This window comes from Penaeus japonicus, unplaced genomic scaffold, assembly GCF_977035675.1.
Source record: "Penaeus japonicus unplaced genomic scaffold, GWHDUDI00000001_assembly GWHDUDI00000020, whole genome shotgun sequence".
Classification (NCBI taxonomy): Eukaryota; Metazoa; Arthropoda; class Malacostraca; order Decapoda; family Penaeidae; genus Penaeus; species Penaeus japonicus.
The window spans coordinates 14,708,680-14,726,179 of NW_028234422.1; the positions used below are offsets into that span (position 1 = coordinate 14,708,680).

Consider the following 17,500-nt stretch of genomic DNA (forward strand, 5'->3'; position numbering starts at 1 on the left):
GATAATTTTTTCCCGAAAGCTCGATAAGAAAACTCAATTTTTTTTCCTGAGAGCTCGAAAAACGCACTAATGTCTCCCGAAAGCTCGAAAAGAACTCTAATTTCTCCCGATAGCTCGAAAAAAGAACTCTAATTTCTCCCGAAAGCTCAAAAAAGCTCTAATTTCTCCCGAAAGCTCGAAAAAAAACTCTAATTTCTCCCGAAAGCTCGAAAAAAACTCTAATTTCTCCCGAAAGCTCGAAAAAAAACTCTAATTTCTCCCGAAAGCTCGATAAAAAAAACTCTAATTTCTCCCGAATCCCCGCCGTTATTTAAGGCATCGGAGACTCGAGGACACGATCCACGACCTTTGCCACGAACCCGATGCCCTTTGGGACAGGCTTCAAGAGGAACGCCGAAGGAAAATCGGTCGCTTGTGGTTATAGCTTAGGCTTAAAAAAGAAGGGTCTTGATCCTTCGAGGTTATAAAGAGGAAAAAAAAATGTAGAAAGGGAGGCAGTGCCCTTGATTAATTTGATTGGATGGACAGGTAAGACGTAATGGAAAAAATGGAATGAAAGAGGAGAGAGGGAGGGAGTGGAAGAGGAGAGAGATGAGAGAGGAAGGGGAGATAGAGGGGGGAGGGAGAAGAGAGAGAGGGGTGAAGAAGAAGAGAGAGAAAGGGTGAGAGAGAGAGAGAAAGGGAGAGAGAGAGTGAGAGGTTAGGATGATGACAGAGACAAACAGACAGAAAAGTAGCAGGAACTCCAAAGCGACTCATCCTTGTGAAGGATTAATTGCATTTCCTCATCGCCGAGGAGTCTCCCTCCCAAGACCTTTCCTTGAACCTCCTTTTGTCACGCGGACAACGGAGTCTTTTTTTCTTTCCTTTTTTAATGTTTCCGTCTCATTTCCATTGCTTTATTTTTCCTCTTTTTTATTTATTTTTTGCTACTTTGATTTATATCTTTAATTGGAGAAATCCGTACTATTTTTTGTTCAGCGTTAAGAGTTGCAGACTCGTATTTTGCACGCGTATTTTGCACCGTCACGGGAGATTCGCCAAGATGATTTTCCGAAGCATTTTATTAATACGTAAAATCAATGAATAATCAAATGAATAAAGAGGAGAAAATACGACCAGATTTTTATTCGGATGTTTTTTCTTTTTAAAAAGTTGGACTTTCTCTTTTGCTTTGATAAAATATGAGAGACTTAGAAAAGAAAATACGATGAGATTTTTTTTTATGTAAGTTAGATTTTCGCTTCGATTTCAATTCGATTAGAGCTTTACTCTGTAACGGGAAAGCACACGACACACGTCAGGCTTCAGGCTTTGTGTACCAAGTTGTGAATCCTCTTAAGTGTTTATGCTTGATTCGAAGAAGCCTGAAAGTTCGGTTTAGGATCCTTGAAATTGAGTTCTTCAGGCTAGTGCAAGCGACCATGCTTGTCTCTCTCTCTCTGTCTCTCTCTCTATCTCTCTCTCTCTCTCTCTCTCTCTCTCTCTCTCTCTCTCTCTCTCTCTTTATCTCTCTTACTCTCTCTTTGTCTCTCTATTTCTCTTCCTCTCGCTCTTCCTCCCTCCCTCCTTCCCTCCCTCTCGCTCTATTGCTCTTCTCCTTTTCTCTATTCACTCTCTATCTTCAGATCTATTTACTCCCTTCCCGTCCTCCCTCATTCTCTCCCTTTTTTAATTTCTTACTCACTTGATATCTCAATGCCTGGCTATCTCTCTCCTTCTCATGCATTACCGTTTACGTCACTTCACTCCTCTTCCACATATCACTCTGTAAACACGTGAAAAATGGTCCCGCCACTGGTTAAGCTGGCTCGGTGCCACGCGAAAAGGCGCATTGCAACCCCGTAGACTTTTGTCGCCTGTTTCAGTGTGGGCTTGTCACACAGTTCCGTGTAATTTTCCTTGTTATATATATATATATTTTTTTTTATCTATACATCTCTGTCTCTCTTTCTGTATTTTCGCAGTCCCTCTATTTGTCTCTTTTTTCCGTCTCCCATTCCATCTCTGTCTCTTCATCTTCTCTCCACTCTCCTTCCCTCTTTCAATCCTTCCTCTCCTCTATCCGTAAGTAATAGCTTTCCGCCTTCTCATAAACAGGATATATGTGAGCTTTGTGTAGGACCCGTGTGGAGCCAAAATGATTGTGTCGACCCCGTAGATTTTATTAAGCCGCGGTCGTGGGCTGAGGCAAGGTAATACAGAAAGAGGTCAATATGAAATTTCTTAGAACCCATCGTGCGGAAAGGCATACTGACTGATTGGTTAGTCCGGCCCGACAGATGAGCTGATAATTAAGCCAGACAGATGAATAGACGGAGACTGAGACGCAAAAAGGAAGATAAAAAGAGAACGTGCCCAGAGATACCGAAGACGAAGAGTGTGCGCCAGTTGGCATTTGTCACCGGATGTTTCCTTTGCTAGTTTTGCTGATTCAAGTCGTTTGTAGGTCATCGGTTTAGGGGGAGAGAGGGGTAGGAGTACGAGAGGGAGGGAGAATGCGGTAGGGGGAGGGTGGGAGGCAAGCAAGCAAGCAAGCTGGCTGGCTGTCCTAGAAGTGCTTGTGTTCCCGCGGTTCGTTTTCTTGATTTATTTCCATGGACTTTGCTCGTTCGTTTCCATGCACTTCGTTTTCTCTTCGTTTTTTTTTTTCTTTCCATTTTGTAACTTCTTCGTAAATTCCTCTCAATAGCAACACTTGTAACTTGTTATTAAGCAGCATTCACAGTGATGTGGGCGAGGAGGGGTGTGCACAGCTGTTGACACATCTGTGTATGTTGACAGACAAATAGGTAGAGGAAGAGAGTGAGAGAGAGAGTGAGTGAGTGAGTGAGTGAGTGAGTGAGTAAATTAGAGTGAGTGTTTGTGTGTTTGTGTATGGGTGTACTTCGTTTCATGAGACAGATCGACAGAGGCAAAGACAGAGAAACAGACAAGAATCCAATGGAAAAACGAGAAAGGGAGACAAGGAACATAAAAGACAGAAAACGAGGGTAAAAAAAGGATAGTGAGAGGGAATACGCGAGTCAAGAGTTGCAAGGAAATGAGGATCCTTTAGGAGTTGCTTGCCTGCCTGCGACTGGGAGGCGTCTGTCGCTTGCAGAGGTCAGGGAAGGTCGTGCCCCCCTAACCCCTTCCACCTAAAAACACTTTTTGATGGAGGAGTCAGAGGTTACGTCGAGGGAGAAGGAGAAAGGGTGGGAGGGGAAAGAGGGGATAGAGTAAGGGAGGTAGGAGACGGGAGGGGAAGAGGGAGGGAGGGTGGAAGGAGAAGGAGGAAAGGACAGTGAGATAGGGGAGCATAATTGGAGAAAGGAAGGAATAGAGAGGGAGGAAGGAAGGAAGGAAAGAAGCGTGTGATAGGGGATTTGGATGAGGGTGGTAGGAGAGGGGAGGGGAAAAGAAAGAGAAAAAAAATAGACAGAGTGAGAGAGAGAAGGGATGAGGGGAAGGAGAGGGAGTGGAAGAAGGAGGGTATGAGAGGAAGTAAGGAAGAAGGGGTGGAAGGGAAGGGTAAGGAGAAAAGAAGATGGGGGGGGGGTAGGGGATTAGAAGCTAAGAAAGAGGAGAGGACATGAGGGGGGATAGTAGAGGGAGAGGTGAGGACTTAGGGAATAGGGAGGATAGGAGAGGGGAGGAGAAGGAGGAGAGCAAATGAGGGGGAACGGGAAGAGTGAGGGGTGGGGGTAGGGTAGGGGGTAGAGCTTAGTAGGAATATGAGAAGGGGGGGAGAGGAAGAGGAGACGTGGGAGGGAAATGGGGAGGGGAGTGGAAGAGGGGTACCTCCTTTTCAATGTCCCACTTTCGGGCACGTCACCGCCATATGTCCCCTCTGACACCTGCCACGTAAATAAACCCTGTGTATTGTGAGCATTCTCGGAATGACGAACTGATATAGGTGGAAATCTGCAAGTGCTTTTGACAAGGTCTCAGCGCCCGGTGTGATTGGAATCGGGTTTAGTCTTCTCTCTCTCTCTCTCTCTCTCTCTCTCTCTCTCTCTCTCTCTCTCTCTCTCTCTCTCTCTCTCTCTCTCTCTCTCTCTCTCTCTCTCTCTCTCTCTCTCTCTCTCTCTCTCTCTCCCCGTCTCTTCCTCGCTTTTTCCCTCATTTTCTCTCTCCTTCTCTCTCCGTCCCTACCTCTCTCCTTTCTCTTTCTTTTTCCATCACTCTCACACAGTTTCTCTCTCTTTCCGTTTTTTCTCACACACTGAACCTGATTACTAGATAAGATAAAAACATATTTTTCACAAAGATAACAATGATAAAAACAGTATTATTTACCGAAGTTGAAATTAATTGTATGTGTGTATGTGTGTGTGTGTGTGTATGCCTGCGCGCGCGCACACACACATATGTGCGTCAGACTTTGTTCATGTGCGTGCGTGTGTGATCGGACTGCGCGTTAGTGATATCATATTAATTCAAGATTCATGGCAAGGAGGCGCCTCATTCCGTATTCATGAATTAGCGTGGCGGTTTGAGGATGTCATCGCGAGATACCACTAATACCCACGCTCGTCTGTGCGCTGGATGAGAAGGAACTTTCTGGATAGGAATTGGGTGTGATTACTTCATTATTTCGACGAGACCTCGGTGTGAAAAGCCCCTATGATTATCTCATGGAAAGAACGGGACATATTCAGCAGCGTCGTCAAATTATTTTCCCGCCTTCCCTCCTTAAAGAAAACGGGAGTCTCTGTCCGTGGACAAGGGAGTGTGTAGGGGGGAGTTATGTAAATTTTCAACCTTTTTTTTTGTAATATCTCTTGCCTCTCGGGTCCGTCATCATAGTTGATATTTCTCTCGTCGCACTGGGTCCGCTTTGAGAATAACGAATGTTCTTTTTTAAGCATTCAGGCGAAGAAGAACAAACGAATCCTTGACTTTGTTTTCCAAATTCGTATTAGGTTATGCGTTGATTTGTCTTTCTCGTTTTTTTTAGGGGGGGGGGGATTTGCACATGAGTGTTTCATGTATAACTTGTAGTCCCTGTTGGTGCGAGCTATAAAGACTACAGAACAGTGGGAAAGTCCTGTTAATCTAGAGCAAGAATAAGAAAGGAGAGCAGTTAGAAAGAAATACCTCAATTCGAAAATACTCTCAAGACTAATTAAAGACCCATGAGAATGTTTCAAATTATCCGAAGAAAGAGAAACAGCAAGAGTAAAAAAAATAACAAAAAAATCGGGAAAGTAAGTCGTAGCTTTGCCATCTTGGGTGATTTCGGTCAGTCTTTCTCAGCCTGTCAACAGGCTTCGGGGTAGGGAAGGGGAGGGGAGGGAAGAGGGAAGGGGGCGTGGGTTGTTTTTACAACTTTGCGCACAGTTGCAACTAGTAGCAATTTGTTTACTTTTTGTGTGTGTTGTTGCTTTTTCTTTTGAATAGAATCCTTGAAGTCAATTCACAGAAGGCGAGTGTGCGAAAGGAGGTTGCTTGTAGATTTAAGTTAGTGTTCTTCTTGATTGGGCAAGCAGCGTTATCATGCGTACCTTGAGTCAGCATTGAATGAATACTGAATTGTAGTGTTTTATCTCTCTCTCTCTCTCTCTCTCTCTCTCTCTCTCTCTCTATCCTGCTTCTTCTTCTCCCCTTTCTCTCATCCCCCTCCTCCCCCTCCTCTACCTCTTCCCTCCTCCTTCTCTTCATCCTCCCCCTCCTGTACCTCTTCCCTCCTCCTCCTCCCCCTCCCCCTCCTCTTCCCCTTCCCTTCCCCCTCCCCCTCCTCCTCCTCCACTCCCCCTCCTCCCCTCCTCCTCCTCTTCCTCTTCCCTCTCCTCCCTCTCCTCATCCTCCTCCTTTCTTTCCCTCCTCCCCCCCTACCCCTACTCACCCAGTCACTCTCCCCTTTCCCACCACCCACTATCTCTTCTCCGCCTCCTATTTATTAATTGTCTCTATTAAAGTGTCCTCTAACTGCGAGAGATAAAAGGGGGAAGGGAAAGCCCTTGCATGTGGGGGGAGGGGGAGGATTAGGGGTGGGGGCTGTTATTATAATCCTATTTGATCCATTGCGTTTGCCCACCAGACGGTCTCCGAGGTCGCTGGCAAACAGGGCCGCGTGTTGATCAAGCGCGGTAATGGCTTCATGCAAGTGTTGTGCAATCTAATATCATTACGCTGGGGGATGCGTATTATCGGTGTCACTCACCTTATCGCCGTATGGATCTGTTTGCTTTTGTTGTTGTTGTTGTTGTTATCGTTCAGTCTCTCTGTATCTTTATCTCTCTCTCTCTCTCTCTCTCTCTCTCTCTCTCTCTCTCTCTCTCTCTCTCTCTCTCTCTCTCTCTCTCTCTCTCTCTCTCTCTCTCTCTCTCTCTCTCTCTCTCTCTCTCTCTCGCTCTCTCGCTCTCTCTCCTCCGTCCTCTCCTCTTTCCTCTCCTTTGCCCTCTCCCTCTCTCTCCTTCTCCTACTCCTCTTTCTTCTCTCTCCCCCCCCCCTCTCCTCTTTCCTCTCTAATCTCTCCTCTCTCAATTTCTTTCTCCCGCTATCGCTTCGTCCTTCTTTCCCGTTATCTACGTCTTAAACTTGAGAAATCGGGATGTAGAAACGATCCATCTTATAACCTCCATTTGACCTTGCAACGACCTTGGCAAGCATAACAAGCGTATCTGCTGCGTGTTTGTGTATGTGTCATTACAAAAATATATATATTTTTTGTATTGAATCAGAACACTTTGCATAATATAGTACCGTCTTGAAGGGGTAGAGGGGGGGGGGGTTGTAACATTTCTCTTTCGTTTTATGTCTATATTTCATTGATTTTATATATTTATTCTCCGTCGTCTTTTCATTTCCACCTCCTCCACGCGAGAGATATAGTACGCGTCAGCTTCAGATATTGCGAGCGTATGATTTTTCCATTGATTAGAAACGTGTCAGCGGCAACGACATCTGTTGGCCATGAAATCGTTAATTTCTTGTGCTCCATTGTTTACCTGCATCCCGTTGTGTTTTTGTTTTTTTTCTGTTCATTAGTAAGCCATTTATGATCGAACGTTTAAGCTTTATCCGCCATATATGTGTTTAAATGCTTTATATATCTTTGTCCCCTAGCGAATGCTAAGGAGACCGAATACTCACCTAGGTGTTAGTCGTGATAGCGGTTATCAACATAGGAGAGGTGTGGAGTGAACACGTTGCCACGGCGCTCGTCGTTTGACTTTGCCTTGTTCACCGTGTTCCACTTTGTTCATCGTGTTGCCAGGTGCGCGTGAGTGGACGTGACAAGCTTCATGTGTGCCAGAATAGCCCGCACGTGGAAGCTTTTTGTGCGCCGTGGCCAGAGCTCAGAGCGAGTGACAAGCAAGGTGGGCATTGAAATGGCGCTGGCGTAGAACTGGCATGCGGCCCCCCTCCCGCGGCGCGCCCCGGCATGGCCCAGCCGTCCCACAGCAAGCCCCGCAGCCGCTCCCTAGACCAGGCTTCCCTGCATGAGTCTGGGGTGCGACTCCTGCGGCTGCGGCTTTCTCGGCGCCCGCAGGATGGCGCCAGGGCTAACCGGCTTCCCGAGCAGTCGCCCGCGGAGCCACGAGGCATCCTGAAAGCCAACACTTCGGCGCTGAAGAATGTCGCTCGTGCCTTATTGCGGCACCCCAGCCGCACCTCCCGCAGCTCCTCCTTGGAGCGGCCCACGGAGACGCCCTGGGTCAACCAAGAGGCGCTGGTCAACGAAGTGGTGTCCAGCCCCTACCGCCGGCGACACAGCAACACACCGTCGCCCCTGCCTTACAGCCCGCCGCAATGGCGTCTCAACCCCCAGCTCCTGCCGTGCCACAAAGCGGCCTTGGAGTCCTCGCATGCGCAGAAGCTTCCACAGGACACTCACTACGCGCAGAAAGTCTGCGGGGAAACCTCTTCTAGCTACAAGGCGGCCGCGGAGTCTCCGCATGAGGCTTCGAAGGGCTCCTCGGACGCCCCCTGTAGCAGCCACAGGCTCACGCCGGAGCCGAGCAAAAGCTCTCTGGAGCCGCCGCCGCTCCGCAAGAGCAAGATGAACCCCTTACAGTGCCAAAACTTGACGCAGGCGGCTTCGGCGGAGCCGGAGGAGAAGGCTGAGGGCGAGGAGTCCCCCACGATCTTGCCGGAGCCCAAGGCGTATCTGATGAGCGGCCGCGTCCTGCACTTCTACTCGTCGGACGAGTGGCGCGCCGCTCTGCAGTCGCAGGAGCGGCACGGCGGCGGCGGCCACGCCCTGGGCCCAGGCCCCTTCCCCTACTGCCCGGGCCGTTTCAGCCCCGTGCCAGCCTGGATGGACACGGAGCCCGACCGCGCGGCGCCCGAACTCCCCGGCCGCAGCCCCGTTTCACCGCACCGACGGGTCAGGTCGTGCTCGGTCGGTACGGAGTGCGAGGGCGTGGCTAGCTCCGTCTACCATCCAAGGTCGGTGGGGATCTATGACCTTCCGCCGGGCGTGTTCGCCCGCCCGCGCGCAGCCTCGCAGCAGTACACGTCGCCGCCGCTTATGGTAAGTCCCCGCACCATGTCGACCGCTGCACCAAGTCGACACCGAACAGTCCTGACACGTGTGTTGTGGCAAAGTCCGGTAACACCTGGAGTGTGACGTCACACGTGTCATGGTGAGAACTTGAGTGAGATGGATTTAAAAGTTAACCAAGAGAATCATATTCACCCTTTAAAACTATCGGTAATCCACTTGACCTAGAATGGGGGAAAGTCACTGGGGATTAGGGAGAGGAAAAAAAACACTTTCATAGAGGTAAAGATAATTAATAGAAGTTTCACGAGTCTCATAATCTACATCATATTAAATCAATACACCCAGCGTACCAATAAGCAAGCAAAAATATGCATAGGGGGAATGCCAGGAAAAGGTCAAGGGTTAATAGAGAAGAAGAAATAGAAATATAATAAAAAGATCATCTTAGAAACAAAACCACAACAGAGCGGTCGTAGGTCTTCATAAATAAGGAGTCGAGTTACAGAGCCGGCACACCGGTCACTGCGAGATGGCATCCAGGTGCCGGTAAGTGCCAAGGAGTGCCGCTATGGCTCCTGGGATGCGAGAGATGAGAAGATTCGCCACGCCCGGACGAGCTCTCTGTGGACGCGTGTGGTAGGGAGGGGATGTGTGTAGCGCGTGTATCTATGTGTGTGCGTGTGTGGGTGCCTTGAGAGAGACAGATAGACCTTGAATTTGTATGAACATGTCTTTAAGGCGCCATCCTTTTTCTCTATATTCTCGAACCTTCTTCTCCCTCCCTCCTCACACAACCATCAAGTCTGTAGAATCGATGGAGAGAGAGAGAGAGAGAGAGAGAGAGAGAGAGAGAGAGAGAGAGAGAGAGAGAGAGAGAGAGAGAGAGAGAGAGAGAGAGAGAGAGAGCATCTTTAATCTACGCTTCCTATGAGAGGTCAGCTTAACCTCTTCTGACCTATTTCCCCCCTCTCAACACACTCCTCCACGCCCTTCTACCTCCACTTCCACGCCATTCTTCCTTCACCTCTTCTTCTTCTTCTTCTTTCCTCTCCTCTTCTTATTCTTATTCTCCTCCTCTTCTTATTCGGCTTTTCATCCTCCTCCTTCTATGTTTCTTCTTATTTTTCTACTTCTACTTATCATATTTTTTATTCTCCCTCCTCTTCGTCCTCCTCCTCTTAATCTCTTCTTAGTCCCACTTTTCCTCTGTCTTTCTTCTTCCCCACCACCACCTACTCTTTCCCACCACCACCGCCTCCGCCACAAGCTCCACTTTCTCCACCACCATTACCGCCACCACCACCTTCACCTCCACCACCACCTCTTCCACCTCCTTTTCCTGCCAACTCCTGGGCTGCAAAGGATCTCACAAAGGACACTCCGTGCGGCTGCCTTGGCTTTGTCTTCTGAGGGATTCCAACCGGTTCGGAGGTTTCATTACGATTCGTTTTTTTCCGGGGGAGGGTTATCTCTCTTTTTCTTTTTCTTTTTTTTTTCTTTCGCTCTTTCTTTTATTCAGAATCTGTCTTTTTCGCTCTTTCTTCCTTTATCTCTCTCTCTCTCTCTCTCTATCTATCTATCTATCTATCTCTCTCTCTCTCTCTCTCTCTCTCTCTCTCTCTCTCTCTCTCTCTCTCTCTCTCTCTCCTCTCTCTATTTATATATATATAAAATATATATATCATATATATATATACATATATATATATATATAATATCACTCTCTCTCTCTCTCTCTCTCTCTCTCTCTCTCTCTCTCCCCTCTCTCCCTCTCTCTCTCTCTCTCTCTCTCCTCTCTCTCTCTCCTCCTCTCTCTTCTCCTCTCTCTCTTTCTCTCTCTCTCTCTCTCTCTCTCTCTCTCTCTCTCTCTCTCTCTCTCTCTCTCTCTCTCTCTCTCTCTCTCTCTCTCTCTCTCTCTCCCTCTCTCTCTCTCTCCTCTCTCTTCTCTCTCTCTCTCTCTCTCTCTCTCTCTCTCTCTCTCTCTCTCTCTCTCTCTCTCTCTCTCTCTCTCTCTCCCTTTCTCTCTCTCTCTTCGTCTTTTCTTTGTCTTTTCGGAGTCATTTTAAGTGCTCTTTGGTCGTTGCTTTTGTTCTGTGATAATGTGTTTTGATTTTTCTCTCGTTGGTCGTAATGAATTGAGATCACTCGATAACACAATGCATGTTGCAGGAGAATCGTTGAATCAGTTGCTTGGTGAATGGAAGTCTTTGCAAAAAATGATGAATGAAATGAAAAGAATGGAGTAGATGGAATGATTCAGATGAGTTGGTGAAGGAATTAGTGGATGAGACTGGCGGGTGAGTTATTCTTACTCGTGAATGATTTATTGATGATTGATAGATGAATTGATGAATTGGTGAGGCGGATTAGTGAATAGATTGGTTGATGAAATGGTGAGTGAGTGAGTCGCTGAATAGATTTGATCGATGGATTGACGAACTTGTGAGTGAGTGAATGAATGCTTGCTTGAGAGAGAGAGATGTGTGAGTTGGTGAATTGATGAACTGGTGAGTGAGTGAATTCCACTCGTGAATTACCGAATGAATTGGTTACAAATGAACTGAAGAACAGATGGGTGAGTGAAATGCCTCAGACTGACGGATCAGTGAATAGATAATTCACTGATGGACAGCGTGAGTGAAGCAGAAGATGAAGCCTCAGAGCCGAAACTTCAGCCTCTCCCTCTCCCCCTTTGCCATAGAAACCATCCCCCCCACACACCGCTCGCCACAGAATTCATAGCGGAAACTTATGACCGGATTGCCACATTATTGCTAGTTTTTATATAATTTTTACGGTTATCATTTTTTTATTGTAGTTATTATTATTATCATTGTTCTTATTAGTATTATTATTAGTATTATTTGTATTATTATTAGTTGTAGTAGTAGTAGTTTATGCATATTTTTCATTATTTATTTTTTATTACTATCATTATCAGTATTGCTTTATTGATTTATTCCCTTTTGTTTGCTTTATACCTATTATCCACTAACCGAAATGTACAAATAAAAGGGGGTGACATTTTGAATTTATTACAGATTTTTCTAGACATTTAGTGAAATGACGCATTTACATATTTTTATTTATCTAAATATGTAAAAGATAAAACCGCGAAGTGTTTTGATACAGGAACTGGAGATCCTTGGGTGCTAAGGAAAATTCGAAGCAAAAGATATTGCGACACAAGGCAAGGGAAGTCCTTCAGGCAGCGTGACTCGGGGTATAGCTTGTTTTTGTGCCCGGGACGTTTTCCGAATTGCATCGGCTCTTTTCTCGTTTTCCCGTATGCGATTGTGGACTTTGAGGTGAACATATTGAAGTGAATATATACGCACGTGAATACCAGACTCGGATGCACACGTTTAAGGGCATGTATACGTACTGTGCACTCTCGCACTGACTCATATCCTCGTATCCTTACTCATTCACTCACGGAAACGCACATGCACACACACACACACACACACACACACACACACACACACACACACACACACACACACATGCATGCACACTCTCTCACACACACATGCATGCACAATCTCTCACACACACATGCATGCACACTCTCTCACACACATGCATGCACACTCTCTCACTCACTCACTCACTCACTCACTCACTCACAACACACGACTCCATCCCACACACTCGTACCCATCCTTCCCTCCCTCCCTTACTTCCTTCCTCCCTCCCTTCCTCCCTTCCTTCCTCCCTCCCTCCCTCCCTCCCTTCCCTTCCTTCCTCCCTCCCTCCCTCCCTCCCTCCCTCCCTCCCTCCCTCCCTCTCTAGCATATACCTCCCACACACTAAGTCTTGTTATCCATTTCCTCCTGTGTAGCCGAAATGAGCACGCAGAGAGACGCTTCTATTTTGCATATGGAATGTATCTCTTTTTTTTTCTTTTTTTTCGTCTCAGCTTTTTTTAATCTGATATGAATTCTAAACACTGAATTATGACGCTCTTGGCGGGATTGTCACCGTATTTGCGTGAGAGAAATTTTTGCGTTTTGGGGCATTTTTTTGTTGTTTTTCTCGTTTTTTTTATTTTCTTCTCCGCATTATCATCATTGCTGTGTTTTTTTATTCTTGTTTAATTCATTATTTAGAATGAAGTTCTCATTATCAATACGTCGTCTCAGTTACAGTTGTTTTATCATTTCTCTTGCCTTTAGCCTCATGATTTCTGTACCTCCAAATTCCTTTACTTTTTACCGCTTTGATTCTTCAAACTTCTTCTCCTTCTTCCTCTCTTCCTCTGTCTTTCCTCCGATTTCCTTAGTGATTCGCCTTTTTAAAAGATTCACTTCGTCGTGTATTGTCGAAGTTCCTCCATTCAATGTGGACCGACGGCGCCTCGGCGGTCAGAGGACCCCAAACATTCCTCGGCCTCCGTCCCTCTCCCTCTCTTTATCTCCCTTTCTCTCTCTTTCTTTCTCTGTTGCTTTCTTCTGTTATCTCGTTTGGCCATTTCTCTCTTGTTTTTTTTTTTAGTGATGTTCCTCTTTATATTTCTCATTGTCGCTTTTATTGTTTATTTTTATTTTTCTCTCTCGCTTTATTTCTCCTTTTCTTCATTTCTCTCTCTATGTCGTTTCTTTATTGTGAGATAAGTTCTTGTGATGTCTTTAGAAATCCTCCATCGATGTATTTTATTGCATTATTATTGTTCTGTATTTTCTTATTTATCTCCTATGATATAATGGACAATGATAATGATGATACTGATCATGATGATAATTATAATTGTATGTATGTATATTTTTTTCTTATATTTCAAAATATTTGTATGAGGGATTATACTGTGTATTAAAGAGACGCAAATGAGAATAGGAACAGCAACAACAAATACATAGAGGAACACGAAATGAAAACATTTTTTTAGGGGTGAACAGGAGTCATTATCTGATTTTGTCGGAGAAAGATCTGTTTTCGAATCTTTTAACGGTGGGCTGGCCTGGCCAGGGAATGAGGTTAGGCGCGTGGGAATTCGTTAATGAATTTAGATTGCTCTCGTATTTATCTATGTTTGTATTATTGTTGTTGTTGGTGGTGTTATTGGTACTTTTTCTTATTATTTTTATTGTCATTATCATTATCTATTGATTATTTTTGGTTAGATTCTCTTACCATAACTTTATAATGCTCTTCATTTATCTGAAGATCTTTTTATATTTCTTTTCATAAGCATTGATTAAGAAAGCCTAATTAACTGTAATAATTGGAAGCCTAATTAATTTAATAGCATTGCCATTAGAATCGCCTTATGCTGTTTTGTTCGTCATAATATGAAACTGCAAGAATGATTGAACATTACAGCATGTATAACATATCAGGATCTTTCTATATATCAAGCATTTGTACCAAGTGATGGTTACTTCTGTGGTACTGGTATTTTGTGGTGCTCCCCTCCTTCGGTGCCCTAAGCACGGTTCTCCCCTTCCAGTTGGTATCCTGACCACGTACTTATATTGATTGCTTAATGGTTAATCCAGAGATGCATGATAGAGATACATACAGTATTGAAACATGCGTAGTATAGTCAGTAGATAGATTTTAGTTTATACCAAAAAGCAAAGAGATATTTTCAGTAGCAATGATATTCAGTTCAAGTGTTTTGTTTGTACATAAAAGAGAGTATGGAGATATTGCATTATAAAGAACGCGCCAACAAGAAAAATGCTCACAGCCGTAAAAGAAGACTGGAAAAGTCTAGCGGTAGATAGAATTATACATCGCTCTTTAATTTTCTTACAAATATCAAAAGTCCATTATGTATAGAAGTAAATATTATATTAAACAAGACCGATAGACGCATACATATAGTCAAGATGTATACACACTGCATAATAAACAGATGAATATGCTACACACGTTACACTCAGCCAGGCAAGAGACACGATTCGCCGGCGTAATTGATAGATAGACCTCATCTCAGCCGTGTCCTCTGAGGCGTGGTGGCTGGGAGGGAAGTGTCTATCATCATGGACAACTTCTCCCTCCGGTTGGCGTTGATAAGATGCCGTGATGTTCACTTAAGGATGGTTGGATGGAGGAGGAGGAGAGGGGCGGGAAGAGGACGGGAGGAGGGACAAGGAGGACGGGAAGGGGTGGAAAGTGGAGGAGGTAGGTGGAAGGAGGAGGGGAGGAAGTGGGTGGGAAGAGGAGGAGGTAGGTGGAAAGAGGAGGAGGAAGGGTGGAGGAGAATAAGTAGGAGGAGGGGGTAGGGGTAGGGGTAGGGAGGGGAGGGGGAGAGAAAGGATGGTGGTAGAAGAGGAAGTGTTGGGGATGGATGGGGGAAGGGGGTGGAGGAGGAGAAGGAAGATATAGATGAGAGGGATATATGAGGAAGAGAGAGGAAGGGTGAGAGGAGAATGGCAAGGAACTAATAGGAAATAGAAAGAAGTGAAACAAGTGAAGGAGAATAAAGAAGAGATGGAGATAGAGGGTGTGTGTGTAGAGGGGGGGGGGATCCAATGACACTTTCTCTGGGGTCTCGTGATGGTTTGACGGGGAAGGGGAAGGAGAAGGGGAGGAGGTAGAAGGAAAAAGATGCGAAGGAGAATAATTATGATAATGAGAAGGAGAAGCGGATACTGATAATAATGAGGAGGAGGAGGAGGGGCATTGGCTAGAGGAAGGAGAATAATGATAATCATCATAATAATAATCAGAAAAATAAGAAGAAAAAGAAGGAGAAAAGTGAGAGGAGGAGCCTCTACGCAGAACGTCATGCGCTTACTGAACTGTTTCTCCGCATACAAGACGCCGATTCCAATTAGGAATTCTCACCACGTGTCATGTAACCTTTTCTCCTCTCTCTCCTCTCTCTATCTCTCTATCTCTCTCTCTCTCTCTCTCTCTCTCTCTCTCTCTCTCTCTCTCTCTCTCTCTCTCTCTCTCTCTCTCTCTCTCTCTCTCTCTCTCTCTCTCTCTCTCTCTCTCTCTCTCTCTCTCTCTCTCTCTCTCTCTCTCTCTCTCTCTCTCTCTCTCTCCTCCCTCTTCCTCCTCCTCCTCCTCCTCCTCCTCCTCCACCCTCCCTCCCTCAATCCCTCTCTCCTTCTCTCTCTCTCCCTCCTCCACCTTCCCTCCCCACATCCCTCCCTCCCTCCCACCCACCCACCCTCTTTCCTCCCTTCCCCATCTATTCCCCAAACCCCATCCGATCCCCATCAAGAAGCCTTGAGAGGAATGGTGATATCTACCATCATTATTAGCATCATTACAGGTGCAGCACGATTGATGCTGTGAGTACAAGACAAAGGAGAGAGGGTTGTTTGTCGCAAAAGGTGGTGTAAGCGCCGTGACTGACACATTACAAGTTACTGTTCCTGGGCGTGTTGTTGAGAGGTAGAGAGAGAGAGAGAGAGAGAGAGAGAGAGAGAGAGAGAGAGAGAGAGAGAGAGAGAGAGAGAGAGAGAGAGAGAGAGAGAGAGAGAGAGAGAGAGAGAGAGAGAGAGAGAGAGAGAGAGAGAGAGAAAGATATATATATATATATATATATATATATATATATATATATATATATATAGAGAGAGAGAGAGAGAGAGAGAGAGAGAGAGAGAGAGAGAGAGAGAGAGAGAGAGAGAGAGAGAGAGAGAGAGAGAGAGAGAGAGAGAGAGAGAGAGAGAGAGAGAGAGAGAGAGAGAAGAGAAGGGCAGGTAAAGAGACAGTAGGTAGAGATAGAGAGAAGAGAAACAGAACGAGGTTTGATTAGGTCAAGAGGATTCGTGAACGAGAGGAACACTTTATCATCACTAAAACTGTCCGCTGAACCAAAAGGGTGATGAGAGGGCTAAGGGAAAGGGGGGGGGGAGGGTTAGAAGTAAGAGAAAGGGGCAGGTTTTTAAGAAGGGAGAGGAGAAAGGGGGAGGGAAAGGAAAATGGGAAGTCGGTTAAGAAGGAGGAAGGAAGAGCGGGAGGAAGACAAGGAAAGGGGGAGGCTTTTAAGACGGAGAAAGGCGAAGGGAAGGGGAGGGGGAGAGAGAGAGACAGGGAAAGGGTGCCGAGGCATGTTACAGAAACGGGTTTTACAAGGGTCAGAATTGACGTCACACTCACCGAAGTACAGTCAGCAGCCGATATTCTCGGGAAGCCTAATTAGTGAAGCGTTTTTCGTCGACGGTGCAGGAGTTGTAGAGCCTCTTTCTCTCCCCCCCTCTTCCTTCCGCCCTTTCGTCCCCTGGCACCTTTCTCTCTCTCTCTCTCTCTCTCTCTCTCTCTCTCTCTTTCTCTCTCTCTCTCTCTCTCTCTCTCTCTCTCTCTCTCTCTCTCTCTCTCTCTCTCTCTCTCTCTCTCTCTCTCTCTCTCTCTCTCTCTCTCTCTCTCTCTCTCTCTCTCTCTCTCTCACCTCCTATGTCTCTGTCTCTCTCTGTCTACCACTGAGCTCGTGTTAGCATCTACGTATTTCACCTTACCTGGTCTTTGTTTATGTGCAGGTGCACGCACTCTTACACGCTTACTTGCACAGTTGATTCTCCGTTTGCATAACACGTTACGAGGAACCGAAGCCAGCGTCCTTGGGCTTCCTCTCTGCCTACCTCAGTGGTTTCAGCAGCGCTTGCTGACGACCAGCAGAATCTGCGACAGTTGAGCGGGCACCTGCAGCACCTGGTGGGGAGGGTCCGGTGCTGCGCAGGCTGATTGTGCGGCGGGGCACGCTTCTGGGTATCAATATTAATTTAGGGTATATGCGCGTCGCTGGCCTCGCCACAATACGAATGGCTTGCTCAATCTCGTGTCTCGTGATGTCTACTTCCCCCCCCACTTCCCCCCCCCCCTTCCCCTCTCGCATCTTAGTACTCTTCTTGTTTGTTCCCCTTCCTCCTCTTTCTTACTCTACTTTTTCTATTCATTCTCCTCAATTTTTCTTCGTTCTTCTGCTACGTCTCATTCTTACTTTCTTGCAGTTGTCCTTTTTTCCCCCATTCCCTTTTCCCCTCTTTTCTACCCATTGCTTTCTCTTTCTACCCATTGCTCTGCTCTTCTTTTTTCTCCTTTTTCTGTCTTCTCCTTTATCCCGTTTCATCTTTTTCGTCTTCTCTCCGATGCGACTTTTTG

The 17,500-nt window shown here is 46.0% G+C and overlaps 2 protein-coding genes across 7 annotated transcripts in view; one reads left to right on the forward strand and one right to left on the reverse strand.

Annotated features, from left to right (window-relative positions):
• Window positions 1-17,500, forward strand: part of SNF4Agamma (SNF4/AMP-activated protein kinase gamma subunit) — a 205,683-nt gene that overhangs the window by 135,612 nt on the left and 52,571 nt on the right. The window lies entirely within an intron of this gene.
• LOC147469639 (uncharacterized) lies at window positions 6,217-8,239 on the reverse strand. The gene is made up of 2 exons (XM_086548048.1): window positions 7,081-8,239; window positions 6,217-6,891 (listed from the first exon to the last, which is right to left on the reverse strand). The coding sequence occupies exon 1, from the start codon at window positions 7,886-7,888 to the stop codon at window positions 7,580-7,582; it is 309 nt and encodes a 102-aa protein (XP_086404174.1). The 5' UTR covers window positions 7,889-8,239; the 3' UTR covers window positions 6,217-6,891; window positions 7,081-7,579.